The sequence below is a fragment of the Rhinolophus sinicus genome, chromosome 2, assembly GCF_057876585.1.
Source record: "Rhinolophus sinicus isolate RSI-liver-muscle chromosome 2, RSI-T2T, whole genome shotgun sequence".
NCBI lineage: Eukaryota > Metazoa > Chordata > Mammalia > Chiroptera > Rhinolophidae > Rhinolophus > Rhinolophus sinicus.
In genome coordinates this window covers 147,627,866-147,655,531 of record NC_142502.1, presented here as the reverse complement: position 1 = coordinate 147,655,531, position 27,666 = coordinate 147,627,866, and the positions used below count along the sequence as shown (strand labels likewise).

The 27,666-nt window shown below is 36.3% G+C and overlaps 1 protein-coding gene across 3 annotated transcripts in view; it reads left to right on the top strand.

Annotated features, from left to right (window-relative positions):
* Positions 1 to 5,777: 5,777 nt before the first annotated feature.
* REL (REL proto-oncogene, NF-kB subunit) overlaps positions 5,778 to 27,666 on the top strand; it is a 39,875-nt gene continuing 17,986 nt past the window's right edge. Inside the window, exons 1-4 of one of the 3 annotated variants that reach the window (XM_019717352.3) lie at positions 5,778 to 6,436; positions 15,428 to 15,570; positions 17,474 to 17,622; positions 22,227 to 22,318. In XM_019717352.3, coding sequence (XP_019572911.1) covers positions 6,427 to 6,436; positions 15,428 to 15,570; positions 17,474 to 17,622; positions 22,227 to 22,318 — 394 coding nt within the window. In that variant the 5' untranslated portion in view covers positions 5,778 to 6,426. Of the gene's footprint in view, positions 6,437 to 15,366; positions 15,571 to 17,473; positions 17,623 to 22,226; positions 22,319 to 27,666 lie in introns of those variants that run through there. The other 2 variants (XM_019717344.3, XM_074332014.2) reach the window with 2 other exon arrangements.

Below are 27,666 nucleotides of genomic sequence, written 5' to 3'. Positions count from 1 at the left end.
AAAGAAGCATTAGAGTTGATTGTCGGTCTAGGTCTTATTTTCAGGGGAACAGGGTAGTGAAGTCAGTATGTTTTATAGATGGCTTTCTTTTTATTTCTCTGTGATATTGCTATTAGTGCATTATTTTTATTTGTTTGAAAATATACATGTAAGGTAGATTATGTCTATGAATTTCACTTCAGGACAGTAAAGGGGATGTTAGAAATGTAAGTTATAAAACAGTGGACACTGATCTGATAAGGCAGAGAACCACTGCTCTTGATACTATAGAACATGCCTTAAACATATAAAATCTTTTTTTTTAAATAATGCAGTGATGAAGTTACATCCTTCAAGAAACAAACAAATCTGCTTAGTAAATGGATGTGTTCTGTGTCTATGACACTAGAAGAATACGAAAGAGAGGGTGAGATAAAAAGAGAAATTGCTCTCTAAGAGATTTTTTGTCGTGTTGAAAGAATTTAAAAGACATCTGTCATCAAAATGAATAGATGTAGTTATAACGAAGTTTCAGAATAAAATCAATCATTGTGGTCTCCTATAGGCCCAGAAGAGCTATCCAAATGCAAGGTGTATAATATACCACACACTAAAGACCAGACATGGTGGTATGACATTCAATAAGTCAACCAGACCCAAGGAACCAAGTTACTGATATCTAGTCAGGATAGTTCATTCAGCAAATATTGAACATCTGCTATTGGCCAGCCACTAGGAAGAGTCCCTGTTTTCGAGGATTTTATAATTTAGTAAGGGAGCCAGACACATGACCAGTGTAATTCAGTGGTAAACTGGGTAATAGATAATACGCTGGTTTTTATGTTGCACAGATATTGGAGGTCACTGAGAGGATGTGACCACTGGTTGACCTTTGAGCCAGGCAATCGGAAGCTCCTTTCCCATTCCCCTGTCCTTGGAATGTATAACTGGCCCACCATTCCCACAGCAGGAGCCATTTCAAGGATGTAGCCTTGAGAAAGTAAGGTATTGTTGAGACCATCTGGACTGTGGATGTGACTAAATCCTGTTAAGGCCTCTATATTGACTTTTAAGATTCTGACAGGCGGGTGCAGAGATCTACTTGTCTTATAGCTGCCCAAGACAAGCCTTGTAAGTAAGTTCTCTTGCTTATTAAACCTGCCACCTACCAATCTGGAGGGGTCTGCCTTTCTTCAGTCTCTCCTTGTCCTCGGTGTACAGGGGCCAGTTTTGAATTTGACCCAAGGAACTCTGAAGTTGCTAACCAGCAATAGTGAAGGAACAGTCGATCTGGCCAGAGAAATCCATAAAGCCTTCCTGTAAGCTGAGTCTTAAAGGATGAGTAGGAATGAACCAAGTGAAGTGTGTTAGGCAGTGCGGAAGAGGCAGGTGGGGAGTAAGATCTCAAGGTAAGGCTGTGGAGATTGTGTGGCCCTCATGGAGAAAGTTATTCATAAATCTTTTAAAGTATTTTTTTAAAATTGAGGTCTGACAATTAAGTTTGTGAACTTGTTGCAACGATGTTGCTAACCTTTTTTGATATCAGAGGGATTATTCATTATGATTATTCATTATGAATTATTCATTATGAATTTGCACCAACTGGACAAACAGTTAACCAAGTTTACTATTTGGAAATGCTGAAAAGTGCTGAAAAGACCTGAACTTTTTGCCAACAATTCATGGCTCTTGCATCACAACAATGCACCAGTTCACAAGGCACTCTCTGTGAGGGAGTTTTTAGCCAGTAAACAAATAACTGTATTGGAACACCCTCCCTCCTCATCTGATCTGGCCCCCAGTGACTTCTTTCTTTACCCAAAGAGAAAGGAAATATTGAAAGGAAGACATTTTGATGACATTCAGGACATCAAGGGTAATATGACGACAGCTCTGATCGCCATTCCAGAAAAAGAGTTCCAAAATTGCTTTGAAGGGTGGACTTAGGTGCTAGTGTGGGTGCAGAGCTTCCCAAGGGGAGTACTTCGAAGGTGTCTGTAGTGATAGTCAGCAATGAGGCATGCAGCACTTTTTCTAGGATGAGTTCGTGAACTTAATTGCCCAACTTCATATAAAGTGAAGACGTGGAGTGCAGAAGATAAGGCTGAAGAAACAGGCAGAGGCCAGATTATGGAGGAACTTGTCAGCCACGTCCAAGAGTTTGGATCTAAGGCTAATGGATGGTTTTAAAGTACAAGAATGGTATAGTCATTCATACAGAGAACTCAATCAGTAAAGGGTTTGAATAGGTTTGAATGGCTTTTGAAGGGAACAAAAGTGTAGACAGGCATAATAAGAGACCATTCCCATAGCTAAGGTGAAAGATGATGAAGATTTGAACAAGGACAGTGGCAATCAAGATGGAAAAGAAATGGATTCATATTTGATTATAAAATCAGTAGGACCTGGTGGCTGGATGTTGTGGGGTTGGTGGGGGTTGGTGAGAGAGAGAGTCAACGATGGCTCCCAATTTTCTAACCTGTGTATCAGTGGATGGTGGTATAAGGAATATGGGAGTAAGAGTAAACTTGGAAAGAGATATTGAGTAGGTTGAGTTTGGGATGCCTATGAGTCTCCCCATGGAGGTGTTCAGTAGACAATTAGATATATAGGTCTAAAGCCCAGGGAAAGATTCAGGCTGGCTATATGGTCCTGGGACCATGGGTAAAATCATGAGAATGGATGAGATTATCCAAGGAGTGTGTGTGGGTTGAGAGGTATTATGCATATCTCCCTCATCCCATGTTTCCCCAAAAATAAGACCTAACCAGAAAATAAGCCCTAGCATGATTTTTCAGCATGATTTTTCAGGATGACATCTGCTGAACATAAGCCCTAATGCATCTCTTGGAGCAAAAATTAATATAAGACCTGGTCTTATTTTCGGGGAAACACAGCATTCCCATTCAGACTTAAATTTTCCTAGTTCTTTGTCTTATTTTTCATACTATTACCCATCGATAACCCTTGGTTTAAAAACCATATAAGAAATACTGTTTACTGGTCCGAATTACATTTATGACCACAAATTTCAAATGGACATTCAGTACAGCCAGATATACCTTATAAAATTCCACTCTCAAGACCACATTTTCCTCTTCCTCGAATCTTCTATTCCCTCGCTGCCCTTCACTCTCGGTTGAACTTGACCTCATATTTCACTATAAAAAAAAAAGGCAGTTTGACTAACTACCTCATTTTCATACCATCAAGTACCATGTTCTCTGCATCTGCTCTGTTTTCCTTCTTGTTACCACAGAAGTGTCTCCATTCCAATCTACTGCCAACCCTATAACCTGTGCTCTAGATTTCATCCTTTGTTCCTTACTCATCAACCCCTTCCTTTCTATTATCATCCATTTCTCCTTCACTACTGAGTCAGTTTCACTGTTATACAAATATGCCTCAATATCACCCTCTAGAAACAAAATAAACTATAGTGCCAGAGCTTGCCAGTGCTGATAACCATTTTCTTCTCATCTTCCAGAGCACACAGCTAAATGACATTTCTCAAATTATATTTCTCAGTCCCTTTGTGGAGGCCACATGGAAAGTAGACTGCGACCAGAAGTAACGTATTTCACTTTCAGGCCTGGCCCATAAAAATCTCTCATTCTCTCTTTCCTTTTCCAACGTGACTTTGAAGGCCACATTTTGGTGCTACAAGATTGAAGTCACCTCGGTCCCTGGGTTACTCCTGGAAGAAAGTCACTCAACTCACACTGGACTGTGACTCAAATGATAAACTTTAATTATGTTAACTGGTTGAGATTGTAGTTGTTAGTGATAGCCCTTAGTCTAAAATAACTCCACATCGCCCCATTTCTACTTCCTTTAACACTCTTTGAAGAGTTGTCTATACTCATCGTTTCCATCATTCTCTTCTCAACTTCCTCCAATTCAGCCCTCATCCCCACCATTCCACTGACATGGCTCTTATCAAGGTCATTAACAACCTTCATCTTGCCAAATCCAAGATCATTTCTTTTTTTTCTTTTTTTAATTTTTATTGGAGAATATTGGGGAACTGTGTCTTTCCAGGACTCATCAGCTCCAAGTCATCCTGCTGTTTTCATTCTAGTTGTGGAGGGCGCAGCTCACTGGCCCATGTGGGAATCAAACCAGTGACCTTGGAGTTATGAGCACTGTGCTCTAACCCAGAGCCAACCTACCGCCCCAAGGTCATTTCTTTATTGTCATCTTTTTCATTCTCTCAGCATCATTTAACACGGCTGACTTTCATTCCTTTTGAACCCTCTGGGACACTAGTCTATTGGTTTTTCTACTTCACTGGCAGCTCTTTTCTACTAGTTCTCTACTTGGAGGGTCAAGGGCTCTTTTTAATTTTTTTATCTGCACTATTTCTTTAGGTAGTACTATCGTAAATGAAATGCTACTGACTCCCCAATCTTTATTTCTACCCCTGATTCCCCTTAGCTTGAGTTCTGCATATTCAACTGTCTACTTCGGGGTGTCTAATAAGCATCTGTAATGTAAGGTATCCAAAACACAGCTCCTGATTTTCCCTCTCAAACGTTTTTCTTCACCAGCCTTCCTTTTTACCTTCTTGCTCAGACCAAAAATGTGAGTTTCCCTGATTCCTTTTTTCCCCTCTCATCTACCAAGGCCTTCTGGTTCTGTTACCAAAATATCTTACTAAATCTGACCTCTTTTCACCATCTCCTCTGCAAAAACACTAGTTGAAACCACTTTTACTTCTCAGACTACTGCAACAACCTCTTAACTGCTTTGCCTTCATTCACCCTTGCCCCTAGTTAATGTATACTAACAGTTTAACACATTACTCAGAGTAAATATCTCAAAATGTAATGTCAATCACTCTTCATAGCTTTCTGTGTGCAACTGGAATAAAATCTATCCTCCTTTCCAAGTGAGATTTCTTTTTTGTCTTTGCAAAAAAAGTGCGTCACAGTAAGGTTTAATGCTTATTCAATCGTTTCATTCTTTTCTACTTTTCTGCATTTTGTGGAAAGGATATTTTGGGGTTCGTAGAAAATTTTTGTGTTTTTTTTTTTTTCCTTTCCCCACTGTGTTCTCCAACTTCAGCACTTGTATAGCAGGCTCACGTTCCCCCCTCTTTGTCATTTCCTACTGCAAGGGACACTGGAAAGAGCGTGGAGCTTTGGAGTGAGACTCTGGGTTTAAACTGTGCTTTTCTTTTTACCAGCATTCTGAAGTTTGAACTTAATTTCTCTGAAGTACTACTTCTCTGAACCACGATTACCTCATCTATAAAATGAGGGTAATATGTTATAAATGAGGTAAATCAACGGATACATACAAGGTTTTTAGCACATAAAGGAAACACAGTTTTACTCGATTCCTTTAACATACTTACTACACAGTTCGTTCCTCCCCCCCCCCCCCGCGCCTCATGGGTATTTCTGTCAAATCCCACGATAGTGTCGACCCCACTAATCTTGAGCAGTGCATTAAATGAGGCAATGAACTCGCAGTGCGGACCTTAAGTTTAAATAGTAGGTAAAATCCGTCAAGTTAACTGAGTCCTCGCAATTTGGATGTAAAGAAGGAAAATCAGACTGCGGGGGTCCCCATACGCAAATACATGCATTACACACGAACACTGGCGACAGGCGCTTCCGCACTTCCCCTCGAGAGCGCTCCGCGAACGTCGCGTCGCACTGCCCCTGTGCGGAGGCGGAGATTTGCTTGTGCAAAATCTAGAAGAGGGGGAACCACCCAACGAAAATCCCGGGCCGTAGTACCGCCCCCCGCCCCGCTCCAGCCAGGGAGGGCCCACCCCCAAGTACTCCCCGGCGGCCGGCCCTCTCGACGTCACCGCACCCTCCTACCCGCTTCTGAACTTTAAGCCACGCGCCCAAGTACAGCCCGGAGGAGGGGGATTTCTAAGGAGCTGGCGGCTTTCGCACGCTCCGGGCCGTCACTTCTCGGCCCCGCGTGTTCCCTGCATACCCGAAGATCCCGCGCTCCAGCTCCCCGGACGGGGTCCCGAGCCCACTGCAGCGCCGGGGGTGGTAGCGGGGGCGGGGTAGGGCGGGGCGGAGCGCTGGCCGTCGAGTGCGGTTGCGCGAGGTCCGCCCCGCCCCCCCCGCCCCCAGAGAAGGCGGCGGTGTGGAGCCTACGTCAGCTGCGGGAAATCCCCCTCCCGCCTCGGCGCTCGTCTCTCTGGCCCTGAGGTGCTGGGCTCTCGCCGCGCTCCGCCCCCTACCCTTGGCTCCCGCACCCTGGACGCACGAGCCGGGGTGAGCCGGAGCTCGAGAATTAAGGGGGTGGGAAGGTGTGAGCCGCAAACCAAAGGAGGGCGGGAAGGAGGAGGAGGACCCGACGGTGGTCAGTGGGACAGGGGGTCCCGCCGGCAGAGGACTGACTGGCGGGCTGACTGACAGCGGCGGCCTCCGGTCCAGACGCTTGGAGTGGAGCCGGGGCGGCGCGGTGAGCGGAGTCATGGCTTCGGGTGAGTGTTCTGGGCGCCCCCGGCTGTGCCCGAGCTGGGGGGAACCCGGAGCTCGTCCCGGGATATTGCCGCTCAGTTTTGATTGTGGCGCGTTCTCTCTGAAATCGCCTCGTCTGTCAAATTGTCAACCTTGTAACAAGTAAGGTGGTTCGGGGGTTTGCCTGCGAAATCAAAGTCACGCTCTGTAATTTGATGCCATTATAATAGCCGGAACCTTAGAAATTCCCAACGACTCTGTTTTAGGATTAGGGAAGTAATGAGAATCTAAATGGAGGACTAAGAGTTCGCGTCTTTAAAAATTGATTTACATCGACATGGTGGTTTTATGTTTTACAACAGGAATGAGGAACCTTCAGACCTCTGAAAAGCTCAGAGTTTTTAGTTTAATTTCATCAAGTACCAAGAGGTGATCGCTGTTGTGCTGACAGTTGTACAAAACGTGTGGCTTTAAAAGTCACCGGTAGTGTTTTAACAGGTCTTAAGTGGAAATGTTGCTTCAACACAGTGGATAGTTTTTACTGTACGGGGCGTACGTTCTAATTTACGGAGCAGAAGTCATGTTGCTTTGGTTTTGGTTTTTTTCCTCCTTTGTTGGAAAGAAGGGGAAAAGGGGATTTTTAGAATACCTGTGCTTCAAAATATGGGTAGGGGTTAAAAGAATTTCCTATCACTTGTGTAAATGTTTATTTTCAGTTAATAAATGCGTGAATCTCTTGCTTTGAGGGGAAACGAGTTTACCAAGGAACAGTTCAGAGGAAAGGGGGTGAATCTCATACCGGTACGGAATATACGGCTATGGTTTAGGTCAGCCTGTAACCGAAGGGAAGTAAGTCAAGAATCCTTTACAGGATCTGGCCAGGTTCCTAGGGGCGCTTTCCCGGCAGAGGGAGCAGCGTGAGCAGTAACGGAGGCTTACAAGTTACTCCTTAACGCTGTACTGGAAAGTTGAAGAGGGGGGGGCTTGTTTATGCTTGACCCGCATCCTCCCAACTCCCTGGTACAGTGACCCTCAGCAGAAGGTTGATGTCTAGCAGAGAAGAGGAAGTAGAAAGCTTAGAGGACTTTTTAAAGGGTTGAACAGAACAATGTCATAGCTACTGCTGTAAGCTAAAACGGGAAATTGGGGTAGTTCACACGAAATTTGATTTCAGTTTGTCTGTGGTTTTCATGTCAGAATACAAGTGGAGTTTAAAATATTTCAACTTTCTCTTAACCCACTTCAGTGACTCCCAAACTTTCAGATAATTCAAAGGCCCTTTAGATTAAAAGTGCAAAGATGATTTGAAATGTTTGGTTAATTTATTGGTTATCAGAAAGAAATTTTGTATGAAAGTAGTAAAGAATAGCGAGTATTATAAGTAAAAAAAAAAGGTCAGCCTGCTGGCAATTTAAGCAAACTTGGTTGATACATGGCATGAATGTAATACTCCCAATTCTTTCAAAAGAGAGAAAAGAAGTAACCATATTTATATAGCGTATTGTAAGACCTACATCATTTAAAACTCTGATACAATTGAAACTTGCTTAATGACACTATATTTTTGTGCTGTTATGAGGATCCTCAATTGAACGGGGGAAAAAATTAAGGAATGGAAAGTTGTAATCATAACATGTTATTTAAATTGTAATTCAATTGTTTGAAAACTGCTAAGCAAATTTTAAAAAAGAAGTCGGGGTGTACTTTCCTTAATTAGTTTTAAAGACCTTAGAGGAAGAGTGACTAAATTATCAATTCCTATCGTGTTTTGAAACAGTAATTTAACCAAAAGAATCACAGGAAAAAAAAGTGCTAAATTACTTTATCATTACCTAGTTTAGATTCTGTTTGTAGTAAGGTAGTATTAAAACCTCAAAAAGTATTTTTATTGATTACAAAGATTTTAAGACCATTTCTACATTTCTCCCCGGATGTCGTATGTAAATATGTGTGTGTAGTTGAATATGTGATCTGCATAACATAAAAAGTAACATCATAGTCTCATAAGCAAATTTATAAGAACCATGAGTAACTGGGACTTTGATATATATATATATTTCTAAATTTTGTTCAGGTAAATTGTCAGATTATTTAGGATTTCACAGTTTAGGTTCTATTAAGCTGTCTTTATTGCTTTTTTAAAATTACACCTTGATTTCAGTCTTTTGACATGATGAATTAAAATAGGCATTGTGAAGAAAAATGTACCCAGACCCATCTAGGTTAGGCAATAGTTAGGCAATCATTACTCTTGTACATTTTAAGTAAAATTAACTCTTTTATATCAGAATTTAAAGCTTCTCATTGTTCCAGTAGAAAGTAAAATGTTCTTGTGTGCACATGGCTCTATTTACTAATAAATAGTACTGTCTTTGGTAAAATACGTTTTAAAATTTAGATAATTTTTATTCCTAGTTTTCTTTAGTATAGTTCTGCTTTGTCACGTAGTAGGAAGTACACTAAGAAATTGTTTTTGTAAACCGCACACTACTTACCAACTCTTTGTCTGCTGTATGAATTTCAAGAGAACTATTTCCCTTGAGTAAGGGGGAAAAATATGAATGTAAGTATGATGCAACTTCAATCTTTAATGATAGAGCTGGAGCTGGAATTGATAACAAAAGCAAATGACTTCTTTTTTTTTTTTAATGTAAAAGACTACACATGTAAACATAAAGGCTGTTTTGGAAATGCAGTACATGAAAATGTAGAGATAACAGTGGTAGAAAGGAATGAAGGTGATATATGATAGAGTGAAGGGAGTGAGTGAATGAAATGACTAGAGAGGAATCAGATGATTCATAATTGGGAACACCTGGGGGGGGTGTAGGCTCTCAAATAAAATTTAAGGGACTCAGCATTTCCTTTTGTTCCATCTTTCTCTCATCTGTGTTCTCTGCAAGTGATTGTGTTTATAGGCACACGACCCAAATAGTTGCATGAGATGTACTAAAAGAAATTAATTCATATTTAAATGGGCGTCCTGTAATATTTGTTTTTAAATCTGGCAATCTTATTTAAAACAGATGATTTCGCCCTGCCATCTATTTTTAATTTAGTTAAATACCTGGAAAATCTAGAACAGATTTTAAATATTTCTCTATTTTTTCACCCTGGAAGTTAAAATTTTTCAGCACGTTTTTTTACCCGCACAGCAGTGAAATCTTTAGCAGTGGAATTTCTATTGCCAAAATCTTTTATGTCTTTTATTTACTACCTTGTGATGTATGTATGTGACTATATACATCAGTCAAATACTCATCTGAAAATTCCCTTACTTGATTCTTAAGACCCAACTGAGAGTCAGATTGATATATTGGAATAAACCTGGACTTTAGCCCATGATGGACCTGGGTTGGCTTTTATTCTAGTTCTGCCATTCGGTGATATAAAAATGGGACTAACTACTGCAGTGTCTTTTGAGGAACAAATGATATAATGCATGCCTGTAAATGTTAGTTTTCTCTTGTAGTGGAGCACTTTTGGGACTCAAACATCTAGGAAACAGGAACTACTAGAGACACTTACTATTTAAGTATCCTGATGATTCTAGAATTTTATGAAACCTTAAAACTTATATTAATAGACTAGATTAGATGCTAGATAGAAAATATATCTTTCAAGGATATATAAGAAAAGAATGCTCATTTACTTTTAAACAATTTGAAATGGTTTTGTGTAGATTTCAAATAGTGGAATAGAATTTGAAGGTGATATTTAGACGCAGTGTATTTTTTCTCCTTTGTCCATTTAAATGATAGTAAGCATTCTGAAAAAAAAAAGTAAATCAAAAAATTGCTTAGTAGATAAACCATGTGTCCTTTTGCTAACTTGATTGATGTAAATTACCCTCCATTTGATTTCTTTTGCACCTTCTATGTTAGTCTTTTTCTGTCCTTGTGGGAAAAGGCTTAAATTTTCTTTGTCCCTTCGTTAATTACATGCAATTCTAGCTATATACGAAGTGATAACTAAATTTTTATCATAATTAAGAAAAAATGGAAAAACTCATCTGTGCCTTAAGGTAAAGAAGATCATCACCATGATTCAGTTGGGTTCCTAGGTTTAAGGAAAGGAGAATAGATTTTATTTTCTTTTTTTCTCCAAAGTGAGTTGAGGTGATATTTGGAAAAGTATATATTAGCTGCATTTGCTCCTTTGGGTCTTAGGCAGTCTGTCATCTAGTTCTGTGAGGGAGATGCAGTCTCTAGTCAGTTATTCTCAACTGTGGTATTGACACATTGGCCTGTTACAATCATTTGTGTGTTGTATTTTAAAATTGTTTTTATAATATTAAAAATATTAATTTTGCAAGCAATTTACTTTTTAAATAAATCAGGGTGGTTGAACGTTAGCCCTATAATAATTGTTTCCCCCCCTTGCTTGCATTTGGATAAGCTCTTTAGAGTGGGAGAGAGAAAGGAGTTACAAGTAGTCAATTTCTCTGCCTAGTTTATCCATCACGCAGCCCACACATGTGGATTTTTGGATTGCTTCTCTAGATATGTGCATCATTGTTTCCATTTGTTTATGTTTTAGGACAATGGTTCTTAATCAGGAGTGTATTAGAATGCATGGAAGGCTTTTTCAGAAACATGTCTGGGCTTTAGATAAAAGGTCTCTGTTTCTATGCAGGAGATCGCAGGTGGCATCAGGCAGTGTATGTTTTGAAAAAGCTACCTAGGTGATTCTGATAGACAACCGCAGAATGAACTGTGTTCCAGGAATTTCATTGGATCTAAGTACTTACTTGCTTATACCAAGATGCCTATCTTCTTAAACTAAGTTGCATTTATTTTAGGTTATTTGCTGTATCAGTTATTGTGACCGATACAGCAAATAACCCCCAGCTGCTTTTACACTTGTTCTTTGAACTTGACACTGTGGGATCCCAGCTGTCATATTTGCTAATGTCATTCATAATTTTTTTACTTACAATTTCATATAATTTTGAACTTTAGTATTATCATCTGTAAAGTGGGATAATAATTCCTGTTTTGTTTTTATGAAGATTAAACCTCAGGATCAAATGAGAAATGATAAAATGCTTTAAAACAGTGTTATACTCTAACATTTTTTTTACTGTATAATTAATACTGGTTCCCAATTCTAGCTAGAAGATTTTAGTTTATAATGTGTGTATTTCTGACAGTTGATCCATTTTTAACTTTTATTTCCATGTAATTTCTTATTTTATCTTAAAAACTCGTACTTTATTAGGCTCTGTTTTAAAATAGCACCTTTTTCATGTTAGTGCAAATAAAAACAAGTATATCTTGCAAACATTGGCTATATTTCAAATGTTGTTCTGGTCTGTATTGGCTTTTTACAGTACTGTTCAAAAGGTAGGGGTCAATCCAGCTTTGCGTAGTATTAAACAAAAGTATAGTAATTAAGTTGCTCAGAACCAGTTTTGAAGACTTTGCAAGGCTTTTCAACACTGTAGTGATTTAAGACAGTCTTAGTTAAGAGTACTTATTTTCCCTATAAGTCCCTGATTTATATTTTACCTTCTTCCACTCCATAGATGACTATATTTCAGCACTTTTTATCTTCAGGAAGAATTGTACTTCAAAACAGAGCACTAAGGAAGGAAGTAACTGATACATTGTACTGATACATGATATAAATGATTTATTGCTGGGAAGTTTTTAAGAAACAGAAATACAGATAAAGGAATCAGAATATGAATGGGTATGAGGAATATGAAGATGTAGCAATTCTAGTACCTACAAAGCATTATTTTTTTCCATAGTAATGGAATCTGATTAATCATGTATGTAGTGCTTCATTGTTTGCATCTTAAACAAATAAAACAATCTTTAGATTTTTAGTCATTTGTTCAGTAGATATTTACTGAATATGTGTGTGCAAGGCACTGATGAGTAAGACACAATTTCTGTCTTCAAGTTGTTTGAAGAAATAAAACAAGTAGCTTTTTTTTAAGAATAGTGAATTTTCCCTAAATTATAGTTATTTGGAATAAGTGCCATAAACAAAATACAATAGTAGTTTAGAGGAGGGGGAGATTATTTCCAGCTGGGGGAATGTAGAATATTACAATAAACTCTGTTACTTGGTTGTTAGTAAGACTTTTTACCAATAAAGAGCTCCTACAATAGAAAGAATAGATTTCAAAGGTTTTAAAAGTACTTGATGTTATATGACAATTATTTACATCATTTTTATAATTTTAAAATCTTTTAAAATGTTTTATTTAATCTTTCAACAACTGTTTTTCTGTTCTTTTGTCTAAAGACTTTCTTCATAAACACACTTTCTAGTTTAAGGAAGTGTTGTGTAACCAATGAAATTATTTGAATTCTCACTATGAGCCTAGCACTTTTATTCACACTCACTCCTCCCCCAAAAGTTAGCCACTTACCATTAATGATGTCATTCTATATCAACTTCCCACCCAGACACCTTTAAATAAGTAGTGGGCCGGGATCTATTTGACCTTTAGTTCAACCACATAAATGATTTAAGATATCACTTAAAAAATACTGTGGAGTGTTTTGAGCTACTAAGAGGGAAACGTACTTTCTTTTAAATATTCCTACAAGGATATATAAGCATGTGACATATTTGAAACTGAAATGTGAATTTGAATTATTTGAAATATACAAGGATATATAAGGATGTGAATTTGTGAAATACTCATCTGCATGCCTTAGGTTTTTCAGTAAAATTGAAATGAGTTTTATGAACTTGATTAAAGTCATTTTTTTCTGGTCTTTGTCTTTTGAATAAATAAGTGGTAGATTGAATCACAAGGAGTCTGAACAAAACAGAGTAAAATTAAAGGCAACAGTAATTCTTTACTCTTTACTCAGTAACCCAAAATAGAAACTATGGAGCCATCAATGATTCTTTCTCTTAACCCTAACGTTCAGTCATTCACCAAGTACTGTCAATTTTATCTTTTAAATAGTTATTCATACCATATTTCAAAATAACCCTCATCATTACATTATTGTAACAGCCGTCTAAAACTGATCACCTTACTTCCTCTTTTCAATCTGTCCATTGCCACCAGAATTCTTACTCTAAAATTCCAAACTGGTCTTGTGATTGATTCTCCTGCATATGGCCATTCCTTGATTCGCTGTCACTCATAGAATATCCAAATTCTCAAATGTTCTCTGGCTTTTGGCTCTCTTTCTAAGGGTGGAAATGTACGATTCTTAAAAACTCTTCTCTTCCACTGGGGCTATAGCTTCTGTATTGCCACACCTTTGGACACTGTTCCCTTTCCCTAGAATGCCTACCTGTCTTCCTTCTCCTTCTTCCCTCCTCACCTTTTGCTTCATTAACTCTTTTTTTTCTTTGATTTATATTTAGGCATTCCTGACTCTTTTGCTTTTATTATCATTTTATGCAGAATTTTGTTGGCATAAACAAAATTTTGTTCGTCTCTTTTATACTCTAATAATTTGTATTGTTTGCCTCACTGTTCTGTAGAATTCTTGAAAATAGCAGTTGTGATACCATCATGGTATCACTATAAATCATTGTTTTCCAGAAAGCTTCTGAAATAATAGACACCATTTATTATTTGCCACATGCGTGATACTTGGTAAGAACACATTGCTTATCATCCATTGTACAACCCAATGAGGTAGTATTGTTATTATTATCCCCATTTTACAGAATGAGAGATTTAATAACATTTCAAAGGTTTTCATTGTTAAGATTTCGCTGCGTAGGATTCAAAAGGCCTCTTCCCTATACTGCACTAAGACCCACTGTGTTACCCATTCTGAAGATTTGCTTGCATTCATTCTATCAAAGGATAAGCCTATAGTCAAAAAAATGGATATCTAATTGTGGCAGTTTAGAAATCACTAAACTGATTGAGGGGGCTTTTTTTTTTTTCCTCAAAGAAAGTTCTCTTCACATCCCTAAAATAAAGACAGATTCCTGAGTACCCTATTTGTAAGCACACTTGCGTATCTTTATTGAACTTTTGTTTCCACGATTTGGATAAGAGGGAGTAAGGTGTATATGTTTTAGACAGCTTTATTGACATATAATAATGTACAGTAAATTGCACGTGTTTAAAGTATGCAATTTGATAAGTTTTGACATATATACAACCTTGAAATCATCACCACAATCAAGATAATTAACATATCCCTCATCCCCTAGAGTTTCCCCATCCATTTCACACCCATTTTCTTAGGCAACCTGCTTTCTTTCATTATAGATTAGTGTTCACATTCTAGAGTTTTATATATATGGAATCATACAGTATGTGCTCTTTCAGTCTGGCTTTTTTCACCCAGCATAATTATTTTGAGATTCATTCATGTTGTGTGTATCAGTAGTTCATTCTAAAGGTGCATATTTTGAATTGTATTTGTTATAGAAAGTAAATAATTATTTTCTTTTGCTCTGTTGTGTCTTATACTTTAGAAAAGGCTTAGATGGGACTGACTGAAAAGTTTGTTGAGCCTAAATTCCCTTCTGGAATTTATTTTGATATAAATCCGTTAACATTCCAATGGAGATACAAACATTTTACATACCCTTCTGCAAGGATTTAAATGTATTTCCATTTTCAATGAGTAGTCTTTCAATAAACTTTCAAGAGTCTAATGTAAAATCAGCAGTTAAACTCACTTTTGGAGAATAATATTGTACTTCTGAAGATTTTCTTCTAGACCCTCCTGGGGGAGTCTTGGGGAAGACCTTTCGCTTGGTCTCCCGTGAGAAGTGGGTATCTCTGAAGTGGCTCCCAGAACATCACACTGGCACTAGCTATAGATATTGAGTGATACAGTGCTAACCAATAAATATGATTTGAATGACTTGTGTTAACATGGTATAAGAGCTCGGTATAGGGGAAAAAAACGTGTCTTTACCACCTAATCTTGGGTAATTACATTTCAACCTTGCCGTTTAATATTGGGAGGGAAAATCTTTTAGTCTGTTTTGAAAAAATAACAAAATGCTTAAAATCCATTATTATTGCTATCCAAATCTCACTCACCCCTTTTTTATAATTTCAGGTGGATATAACCCCTACATAGAGATAATTGAGCAACCCAGGCAGAGGGGAATGCGTTTTAGATACAAATGTGAAGGGCGCTCCGCAGGCAGCATTCCCGGGGAGCACAGCACAGACAACAACCGCACGTACCCATCTATCCAGGTAACACACCTTTCTCCTCTGTGTCTCACTCTTATTTGCTTCATATTTTAGGTGCAGCAATCACATTAAAGGCCAAGTTTTTTTCACAGTCATCTCCATGGGCTTTTCTTCTTAACTGATCTGTATTAGATAGATGTCTATTTACATTTCTTAAAGATAGTATGGATTCTTCATCCCTGAACATAGTTATACATGAATTGTATGTTAATCTAAGTAGCGATTCACAGGGCTTAGTGTCCATTGGCAGCCTTGGTTGGTGTTTCCTCTCATGGAACACAGAGCTAATGAAGAAAAAGACTTTCTCTCCTTAAAGCAGTGAGCAAAATTGTTCTGTAGATTAAAAACGTGGATTTGAGAACTCAATTAGAATTCTTCTACTTACAGTCACTTGGCTAATCTCAGGGCTATGGGAAAGGGGAAGGAACATTTTTGCCTCCTTTTTTCTTTACTTTTATTGCCTATCCCTGATACTATTGATTGCATTGGCTGATTTGATACTTACTTTTTAAAAATAGTTTTTTCATATTAGTGTAAGTTTTGAAAGTAGTTTTTGATCCAAAATGACGTTGGTAATATACTACATATTTATAAAATGTACTATATTGATATTTCATATTTCATTTGATTTTTAATGGATTTTGATAAGTGTTATTTAATCTTTCATCAACAGATCTTAATTCACAGGTTTATAACTAGATTATTTACAAAGTTTATTGAACTTAAGGGAGTTGAAACAAAATGCTAAATTACAGAATAAGGCAATAAATTATAGAATAAGGTAATGGCAAATTATTGAATCCCAGGTTCCTAATTTTTATCACATTTTAGGGTAGAATATGGAATTGAGTTATCTAAGTCCTGTTACTTAAATGTTAAAATGAGAGACATACTAATAAAAGGTAAATAAGAAAACACTACTCTTCTAATCTTTTAAGAGCAATGTTTAACTCTTCTCCATAATTCAGCTTATTCTGTCCTTTCTCTAAAATATTTCTAAGATCTGTAGCCTTACCATTCCAGTCCTCAACACTATACAGCTTGAGTTCTACATCAGCCTATCTTACAGTTTTAAGTGGTTACCCTCTCTTTCATTCAGAAAGGCAATAAATACTTCCTGGTTACTGTTCAAATTAAGTTTACTTTCAAAATTACAGATTCTAGTGCCCTCTTACCTGTAAATCTACCCCGTCTTACTTAACTACCTTGCTCCCTTCTCCTACGCTGGTTTTTATATTCCCTACTTTGTGCTTGCAAATTAGCTTCCAAACTAAACCTTATTTCCTCCTCATGCTCAGAATGTCCTTCCTTTCCCATGCTTAAACTCTTCTCTTTGTTCTCAGTGTTTGTAGATATACTTACTGCGGGAAAACCTAATTTTGTGAAAGTCAACTTGATTTATTGCCTATTATACAGTGAACTCTTAGAATATGCTTACTGATTAACAAGTATTTTTGTGAAATGAAATGTCACATATTAAGTAAAACAAGTATATGTATTGGTGTCTTGTCATTTCCAGTGTGGCTTAAATATATACTTTGAAAGGATGTTTATAGTATGACAGTGAATCTAAGAGCATGGCATTCAGCGACTTAACATCTAAGTATTTTCTCATGCTCTGTGATAACATTTTGGTATAATTTTTCTTGTTTTTAAAAGGAAAATAAGCAGAATCAGATGATATGACCAATTGAAATTAGGGCAGAAAATAATATGCCAAGGAACTGAGAGGTAAATTCTTTCCTACTGGTATTCTCTGGAAAGTTTCACCCAAACTCCAGTTGCCAGACAATTAGAGTTTATTTACGCAGTGCTTGCTAACTAATTATATAAATTGACCTCTCAGTAGATCAGTTCTTAATAAAAAATATTTATGGATCATCTATTTAATTCCCTCCTTTTTCAGATTATGAACTATTATGGAAAAGGAAAAGTGAGAATTACATTAGTAACAAAGAACGACCCATATAAACCTCATCCTCATGATTTGGTAGGAAAAGACTGCAGAGATGGCTTTTATGAAGCAGAATTTGGACAAGAACGCAGGCCTTTATTGTAAGTATACAGTCATAGACATCTTCAGGAATAGGATAAACATAGGATGTTCTGGTTTCTAACTGTGTACATCTGTTATTTTTTAGAATAAACTTAATTTCTCATTCTACTTCTCTTTACTATAAGTGTACATTTAAATTTTCTTACCATTTGCATTAGAAGTACCCTTTTCTTCTGTACAAGCAGACATAGCTTATGGTATCAGGAATACTATTTTATGTTGCCTAAAGTAAACATAAATTATTTTATGCTGTGATTTTCTTTTGAGCAATTTATGAAAGGTTTTTTTAATAAATGTTTACTCTATCTTTTCATTAATAGTTAACTTCAAAATTGCCAGAGATGTTAAGAAAATCAACTGGAAAACTGGAATTATTATTTAGAAAAGGGCAGGTTATAAAATAACATACAATAGTTATAAAATTTTAAAAAGTATGTAACACTTGCTGTTGGTGAGACTTCCAGCAGATGAGTCCAATTCATCATGTTGGTGAGAGAGTAGATTAATAAAATCTTTCTGGTAGGCATTTTAACAACTACATAGCAAAAGTCTGAAAAATATGAATGTCTCTTGAACCAGCAATTCTACTTCTAGGAATTTATCCTCAGAAAACAATTGTTTAAGCACGTTAAGATGCTTAGCTATGATGATATTCATTGCAGCTCTGCTTGTAATGGCAAAAAGTTAGAAGCAATCCAAACAATAAACAAAGGGGATTAATTAAATGAACTGGTACATCTATGCAGTGTACTGCTATGCAGCCTTAAATATAACATTGCAGATATGTCTTTATAGGAAGATATTCACAATATATTAGATAAATAAAATATATTTAAAACAGTAATCTTTTTGTTTAAAATAAAATGTGTACATACACATGGTAGTATATACACTAAGGTCTTAATAGTAGTTGTCTCTAGGTTGGTGGAATTGTAGGGTTTCATGTTTTTCTTTTAACTTAGGTTTATAATTCATTTTTTTTTTGTAATGAACGTACTGCATTTGGGGGAAAATGAAACAAATTACAACAAGAAAAAATAATATCCTCCTTAGATATTAGTAGTAACCATTTAGAAAACATACTTTAAAATGTTCCTCTTGTAATAAGAACATAAAACATAAAATATCTAGTAATAAAAGCCCGTCAAGAACTATTTCCTCTTTGCATTACTTGACCACCCAACAACATTTTACACTGTAGACCACTCCTTTCTGATTCCTTGATTTCTATGAGAACAAACTGTCCTATTTTTCTACTTTCTGGCTGTTCCTTCTCAATCTTAGTTGCAGGCAGTTAAATTTTTGGACTACCTTAATCATGTTCAACAATGTCCCAATAGTACCCTATATAGCTGTCCTGCCTCCCCCAATCCAGGATTCCATTAAGGATAGCGCATTATATTTAGTTGTCATGCGTATTTAGTCTCCTTAAATTTAGAACAGTTTCACAGCCTTTTTTGGTCTTTCATAACTTAACATTTTTGAAGAGTCTAGGCTATTTGTTTTGAAGATTGTTGTTCAATATGGATTAGTCTGAGTAACTACTCATGATTATATCCATGTTACCATGAATAGCATGAATGATATTTTCATGTTAACATGAAACATTTTGGACAAGAAATCTGCGAGGGCAATGCTGTATTGTTCTCAGAGTATCCCTCCAGGAACCATGTGATACTAGTTTTTTCCATTGGTGATATTAATTGGCGTTCTTTATAAAGAAAAATTTTCCCTCTTTACCCTCCCCTATTAACAAAAATACCACTACAGATCCATTCTTATATTCAGTGTTCACATTATTATTTTGATTTTCGAATTGACCCAAATTTGACCAGTGCTGGCAGGCCCCTTCAGACTGTTTCCTGTGGCCTTTTGACATGCCCCCATTTTTCTTTAAGCACTTATTTACTTTCTGACACAACAAAGTATTCAAGACTTGTACTTTTCTTGCTCTAGCACTGAAATCAAAAATCTTTTCTAAGGATCCCTATTTTCTTTCAGTGGGGATTATACTTAGTCTGATTGCCTTTTTGAACTATTCTTTTAAATATTTCAGAAAAACCTCAAATAGAATATGCCCTAAACCATGATTGTACATGGTCATACCTCTTTCCTCTCATACTTGGTCTTCCAATATACCTATCTTAGTGGTTGCTATAAAAGCTCCAAACACAGGTGTCATCCTTGACACCACTCACTCTTTTTGTGCCTCTTTCTCCCCAGTATGTCTTCCACTTTAGCCAAAGTGCTCTTTTTAAAAATGTAATTATTTTATTCAGTGATCTTGTCAAATACAAATCTGATTGTCACATCCCCGCTTAATATATTTTAATGGCTTTATGTGACTCTTAGAATAAGGACAATATTCCTTATAAAGCCCACGTGATCCACTTGTATTTTTAGCCATCTGTTATTCTGTGTTCTCCTTGAACTCTATACTCCAGTCACAAAAGCCTTCCTTTACTTTCCTATGCTCACTGTGCTCTTCTGTAGGGACCTTTCTTCTGCCTGAAGTCTCTTTACTCTCCTCTTCCCATAGTTCATTTTTGTTCATAGTAAGTATCACTTCCTACAAGAAGCCTGTCTGCCCTCCCTGAATTGATCAACTCTCTCCCATCATAGGGCTCCCATGACATCATGAATATCTCCTTTATAAAAATTGTCATGGTTTCAGTTTAGCATTTGTGTGTGTGTGTGTGTGTGTGTGTGTGTGTGTGTGTGTGTGTGTGTGTGATTACTTAATGTGTCTATTTCCTTCATTAGACAAAAGGTTAGCAAATTCTTTCTGTAAAGGGCCAGATAGTAAATATTTTTGGCTTTTCAGACCATATGGTCTCTGTTGCAACGTTTCAGCTCTGCTGTTGCAGCCTGAAAGCACCCGTAGACAGACATAAAAAAATCAGTTTATTGTGTTCCAATAAAATTTGACTTAAAAAAACAGATGATGGGCCAGATTTGGTCCATGGACTATAGTTGGCCAATCCCTGCACTAGACTGTGAGCTCCATGAGGGGAAGAATTGTATATCCCCATTACTTTCCAGAATTTTTGGTATATGGTAGGAACACCAAAACTTATTATGACTATGAATGAATGAATAATTTGATTCAGGTAATCTTTTGATCCTTGGTTTCTTCATGTCAGAAATTAAAAAATCCCTACTACATCTAATATTCTATGACTAGCAGTCAAATATGGTAATACAGATGAAACAAAGTCAGGTATTGTATAAATATATTAAAATGGAGGATTCTTTAAAATCTTTTGTCAAAGAAAACATGAGAACCAAGCTAATAATCTTTCAAAGAAGTGGAATACTTTTGAAGAAGAGGATTGTGGTTTCAGGGTTTCAAGAAAGGATCTTAAATTCAAGATTTTATTTTTTAATTATTGGGGGCAGAGGAAGGAAATGTCAAAGATATTTTAGGTGCTAATAAAATCACCAGGGTGGCGAATGTGAAGAGTGAGAACATATGACAGCATGAGCATGGAGAGGGGCACACAAGGCAGGCAGCCTGCTTTACAAAGTGCCATGTGAAATTTGAACAAATAGTAATGTTATTATAATCAGTTTTGCTTCCTTATTCACACCCACCCAACTTTAATGATGTCATGGTTTTTCCATGTTGGAACAAGTATGACTAGTGGTGGTAGGGGAGTTCCCCCAACCCTCATCTGTACTACACATGCAAATTAGTAATATTTGTAGCTATTGAGAAGTTTTCCATAAATGACATTTTGAAACTTTTGTTAAATATTATTGTTAGTATCAACCATCTTTCTAATTAAAAAAACACATTTCAGTGCTTTATTATGATGAATGATTATTATGACTTCATATTATAGGGCATAAAACATATTCCGCTGCTACTAGCAGTGAGGTCAGGGCTCAGAAATTAGATGTCTGTGGAATGGAGTGGGTCAAGTATAAGAGGCCCAGCAGGCACCGTAGAAAACTGGAGAGCCTTGCGTAAATGGGGCCACAGGTTCTCAGCTCCAACCAGATGTTTCTGTGCCAGCCTACTGTTGCCAGACCTTTAAATGTTCAAGAAGCCAGAAATCCAGACGTTTATATGCTAATAATTACCTGATTTTTAAATGTTGGTAGTCTATGGTCATTTTTAAAAAACGTAGACAAACCTGTGGGCTTCAGTTCAGCCTGTGGGCATCTTTTTACAACTTTAGTTTTACATTATCAAATATACATATTTTATTGATTTGATAATGAATTTGCTTGGGAGGTGAATTTTAGCTTTTTGGTGTCACTTTCCTATTACTCTTCATCTACTGTGGTATATTTGACATAGGCATATTAGTAGGGTGTAGTTGTAAAATACTCTATGTAAAAATTATATAGTATATATTATTTTTCTTTTAACAGTTTTCTTAGAAATATAACCACACTTTTTTTTACCCTCACATCTCTGTCATAGCAATTGGAAATGTATTTCATGCTTTAGTATTTCCATCTGACAGTATGGTGGCTTTTCAGTGTTGGATATACAAGTATACTTGATACTTGTAGTATTCTTTAATAAAATCTCATTTATGTGCCCTTGTGTTTAACTATAATGCAGTTTGAAAGTTGTGTATTTTCTTTCTAGTTTTCAAAATTTGGGTATTCGATGTGTAAAGAAAAAAGAAGTAAAAGAAGCTATTATTTCAAGAATAAGGGCAGGAATCAATCCTTTCAAAGGTAAATATGTTTGATATAATCATTTCTATTATTTGGATATTGACTTATTTGTGTGTTTTCTATTTGTATCTTAAACCTATGTTTTAAAAGCTACCTTAAGTTCTATGTTCACTTTTCTACTTGTTGACTTACACCTGTGTCTGAGGAATGAAGTACCTGTATATTTAAAATCTGAAAAAACAAATATGAAAAAAAAATTCTCATGCAGACGAGGCTTTCCTGTATCAGTGGAGAATGTCATTCTTTTCAATAAGAAAAGCTCCTCAGAAACATTGTGATTGTCTTTGAATGTGGCCTTCCTTTTGCCACTCCAGCATACAGTGTATAACTCACTCCCCTTTCTGAATGTTGAAAAGGCACTGTGGTTATAAGGTATTGGACTTCATTTAACTGAAGGGCATATTCAACAGAAAAACTTGAATTAATCCGTGGAAAAACTATAGAAATAGTAGAAGCTGTACAAAATATTTTCATGTCGTATTTGTGTATATGAATAGATATTTACTGGTTAGTGGATTTTGTTGGGGATGGCACTATCTCGTGTGGCACCTGGCAGTTACAAGCACTGTATATTGTTTTAATAGATAAATGCTAGCATCCTACACTCCTTGTAAAGTCTTCCGCAACTACTGAAATACACATAGTACAGGAATTGAACAACAATAAAATTTTTGAAGAATAGATTTCTTTGTCATATTTAAGATATTCTTATTTTGGAGGTTTGTATTTTTCCTGGGTGTATAAAAATTACTTAAGGGATATGATAATTTAAGGAATATGCTTATAGGCAATACTGTCTTTTTATGAACCGTAAAGTCTATATCTCTTTTCTCTAGGTCTTTGTTTTTCATATTTTTCAGTTTAATGAGAAAAGTAAAAGTTCCCTTCTTCCCCTTAAGTCTTTTTTAAAAAATTATTATTAGTTTCAAGTGTACAAAAAAACATAGTGATTAGACATTTATATACCTCACAAATAAGACTATTACCCATCTGACACTGTACATAGTTATTAGAATATTATTGACTGTGTTCCCTATGCTGTACTTTATATCCCCGTGACTATTTTTTAAATTATAGTTGACATTCAACTTCCCTTTCAGTCTTATCTCGCCAGAGAAGACTACTGTAAAGTTTGATGTATGTTTTCCTAGAATTTCCTTAATACATGTATAAACATTTATACACATATTTTTTGTATAAATGGAATCATGCTAATTTCCTATTCAACTGCTGCTTTTTTTTTTCACTCAAGACTATATCTTAAACATCTTTCATGTTAATACTTAGTATTCTGTTGTTTGGGTAGACCATAATCTGTTTATCTAGTTATCTATTAATGAACAATTAGGGTATTTTCATTTTGTTTTAAAAAAGCTCTATTGAATATATACTTTGAACTCTTGTATAATTATTTCCTTAGGATACATTTTCAGGAATTTCTAGGTCAAGAGTATGCTCATTTAAAATTTTGATTCATTGCTAAAGTAAAAGACCAAACATTTAAATTAAAGAGGCCATCTAAATCTAGATGCAGTGTAAAATGGGGATAATGTAGTATGAAACAAGGAGATTATAAATAATAGCTATCATTCATTGTATGTGAAGGAGTAAATGTTAAGTGTTTCACGTACACTATTTTATTTATCATTAACAACACTGCTTCACAGAAGAGAAAACCAAAGCTTTGGTTTACATGCATTTCCCAAGTTGTGTAGCAAGTGCAGTGGCAGAGCTAGAACTTCAGTCCAGATCTCCTGACTCTAGTAGAAGAGGCATAAAAAAGGAATATGCAGGAATCAAGAGGAAAATTATTTTTTGGGGGGAGGTGTTTATTTTACCAATCCAGAACCAGGCATGACGTTAATAACAATCACTCATATAGCACTTAGAATATTTCTTAGTACATCATAAGTGCTTTACATATTTTACTCCATTAATTTTTATAGCAACCTATTAGGTAGGTACTATTATTATCTCCATTTTATAAATAAGGAAATGAAAACGTAGAAGAAAATTTAAGTAATCTGCTAAAGGTCTTACAGCTGGTAAGTGGTGGCGCTAGGATGTGAACACTGCCTGATTCCCAGGCTCATGGTCTTACCTCTCCTACGCTGTTAGATGAATACAGATTTGGGGAAGGAACAATCCTGCCAATTGATCCTTCACTGTATTTGTGTTTTCTGTTGTTGTTTAGTTGTTTGTTTATTTAACAGCCATTCCTTCCCCTAGCATTTTTGCTATCTCTCTAGCTTAGGAATTTATCTCATAATTTGAGTTGTAGTTTTTCCTCCCATTAGAATAATCTTGGAACAGTGCTTTCACATATTGTGCTTAAAAAGTTGCAATGAGTCTTTAAATAGTTGAAAGACTAAATGGCCCTGAATTCAAAGTCATCCACGTGTACCGTGTTTCCCTGAAAGTAAGACCTGGCCGGACCATCAGCTCTAATGTGTTTTTTTGAGCAAAAATTAATATAAGACCCAGACTTATAAGACAGGGTCCTGTCTTATATTATAGTAAAATAAGTCCGGGTCTCATCTATTGGGTCATTTAATTATATATTATGTAATGTAAGACCCGGTCTTATATTAATTTTTGCTTCAAAAGACACATTAGTGCTGATGGTCTGGCTAGGTCTTATTTTTGGGGAAACACGGTAGCTCCAGAAGATTTTTCATACCTTGTTTTCCACTGCTCCTCTTCATGAGCCCTTCACTATTCCAGAAAAACTGTTTTGTTCACCTCCCTGACCATTTCTCAGTCCACCTTCTTCAGTTTTCTCAGTATCACTGTAGGACTGTAAGCTTGCATCATTTTCAGCCTGGACCATTATTGATAGCCTCTAAACTTGTGTCCCTGCTTCTGTTTTTGATCTTGCTCCAAGCAGCTTATACACGCTGTATCCAAAAAGATCCTTCTAAAACCAGTGTGAATCATTGCAGAACTCTGCTTATCACTCTTCAGTGGCTCCAAACAATCTTCAGCAGTGGTTCTCAGTTCGAATGTGCATAGGAATCCTATATGACTTGTTTAAAAAGTGGATTCCAGGCTGCAATCCCACCTATTTGATAGGTCTGGGGGCCTGCAACTCTACATTTTAACAAGCACCTAAGTCCGTGTTTCTTATTTGACTGTGACTCAGAGAGGGAAATAGATTTATATCTCTGCCCAATACATAACATGTGCACACAAAGATAAAAACCAATACTCTTACTACATGTAGTATATCCTCTATTCCATTCCTTTCCATTCCATTTCTTTTTTCCCCTCAAGAAAATGCTTATCCAACCCACTAAATTAATTTTATGACCAATGGTCCCAAATTACAGTTTGAAGGTTTCTGCCGTACATGATTCTAATGCAGGTGGTCCGTGGACCACACGTTAAGATACTCTGATCTACTTGCTAAATTCAATCTCTCAAGCATGGCATTCAAAGCCCTTCATAATCTGATCCTTTTTTTCCATTCCAGCGTCATCTCCATCTTTCATCCTCTGCCTCAACTTCTAAACACTGAGTGCACACATGCACGCTTTATTTTTGCCATTCTGAACTATTTGCCATGTTAGAAGAGCCGTATTCTTTCTTGCCACTGTGCCTTTACACATGCATTTCCCTTGCATGGAGTGCCCTGTCTACTTGGTGAATTCTTCTGCTCAAGCTTCAACTTTAAGTTTAAGGGTCACTTCTTTCAAGCTTTCCTTGACCTTCCCAGAGTGAAATATTCTCTGTTTTCCAAAGATGATGTATACATTTCTAATATGGTTTGTTCTAACTTTGTGTACATGTTTCTCCTTCACTAAATCATGAGACTCTGGAGGGCAGGAACTGTCTTATATGCATCTCTGGCACCTAGCCTGTGTCTGGCACATGGTAGAAGCTTAATTAAAATTTTTTGAAAGAATAAATGAACACGTGACTGAACATACCTTGTTTGTACTTGTCTGCCAAAAATAGTCAAGTTGTTTTCCTTACCTGAAATGTCCTGAAAGCCTTTTTAGTTCTCTCAGCCCAGGGTAATATCTTCCTTATTATACCATCACGCAGCAATTAATCATGAAAAGCTTTGTGACGTCTATTGGATCATTTAATTCTTCAGCAGTTGTCTTCTAAGATGAGTTTCATGCTGATTGTGGACAGGGTCTATGTGGAACTTGCTCACGTTTCACTTTGGCACCTAAACAATGTATTTGTATTTTTGTTACATTAAATATCTGTCTTCACAGATAAGTGCCTTGAGGTAATGAGTTTCCTACCTATAAGCAATAGGTTATTCATTTTAACTACTTATGCATTCATTCATTCAACGGATTTTTACCTCGTTAGTCCTAGTTGGTTCTAGGTGCTTGGGATAAGTCAGTGAACAAAACAGAAAGAAATTCCTGCCTTTGAAGAGCTTATATTCTAGTGGAGAGAGACCAACAATTAACAAATTTACTAAATAAATATATTATGTGATTTATGAGTAAAAATGCTAAGGAAGGGAACAAAACAGCAATGTAAGGAGCTGGGAAATCTATACCTAGGGAGACAGATTAGACATTTAAATAGGATGGTTGGAGTAGACTTCATTCTCTATTCTGGTGCAGTTTTCATAATAGAAATATTAAGTATTTTATTGTTTTTTTCTAGAATATTGGAATAAAACCTAAAATGTGCTTTTTTATAACTAAGCAAAACAGTCAAATTTCACCCCCCTGAAAAAACTCAAGACACTAAAATCTAATTAAAATGACCTGAACTCAACTGTAGAATTATCCTTTCTTTGGTAGTTTATATTATTTTCAGGAGATACTAGTTCAAATTATACCACTTATATAGGAATTTGTCAAAGCTGAACTGATATTTTTTGTAGATGTATCACTTAACATAGGAAAATTCTATTGGTCAAGAATCACAAGAGAATAGCTGACTTTATTTTTGTGTTACACATTTATGATATACAGAAACAGTGGAATTGGAAATGTTTAGCAGAATAGGATCTACAAATTCTAGTCTATAGACTGATGCTATCTCATTGTGACAGTATGTTCTCTAAAAATCAAATATCATATGAGAATACAAAGACTATTAAAAATTATTCTTACTCTGCATAGGATTATTTTGAGTACTGCATCATCTAGTATGTTTTAAGGCCTGTCCTTATCTTTTTGCCATTAGTTCTTTAAAACAGGAATTCTCTATTGCAAATGGGATATATAGCAATCAAGTAGTGTTAAACTTGAGGCTTCATGTGAAATATTGTTCAAATTTTCTAATATGTGCTAAAGTCTAAATTGGGTGAGGACTTTAAAGCCTCCATTACCAAATTTTATCAGTGTCCACTTCACTGGAACAAAAGAATGCCA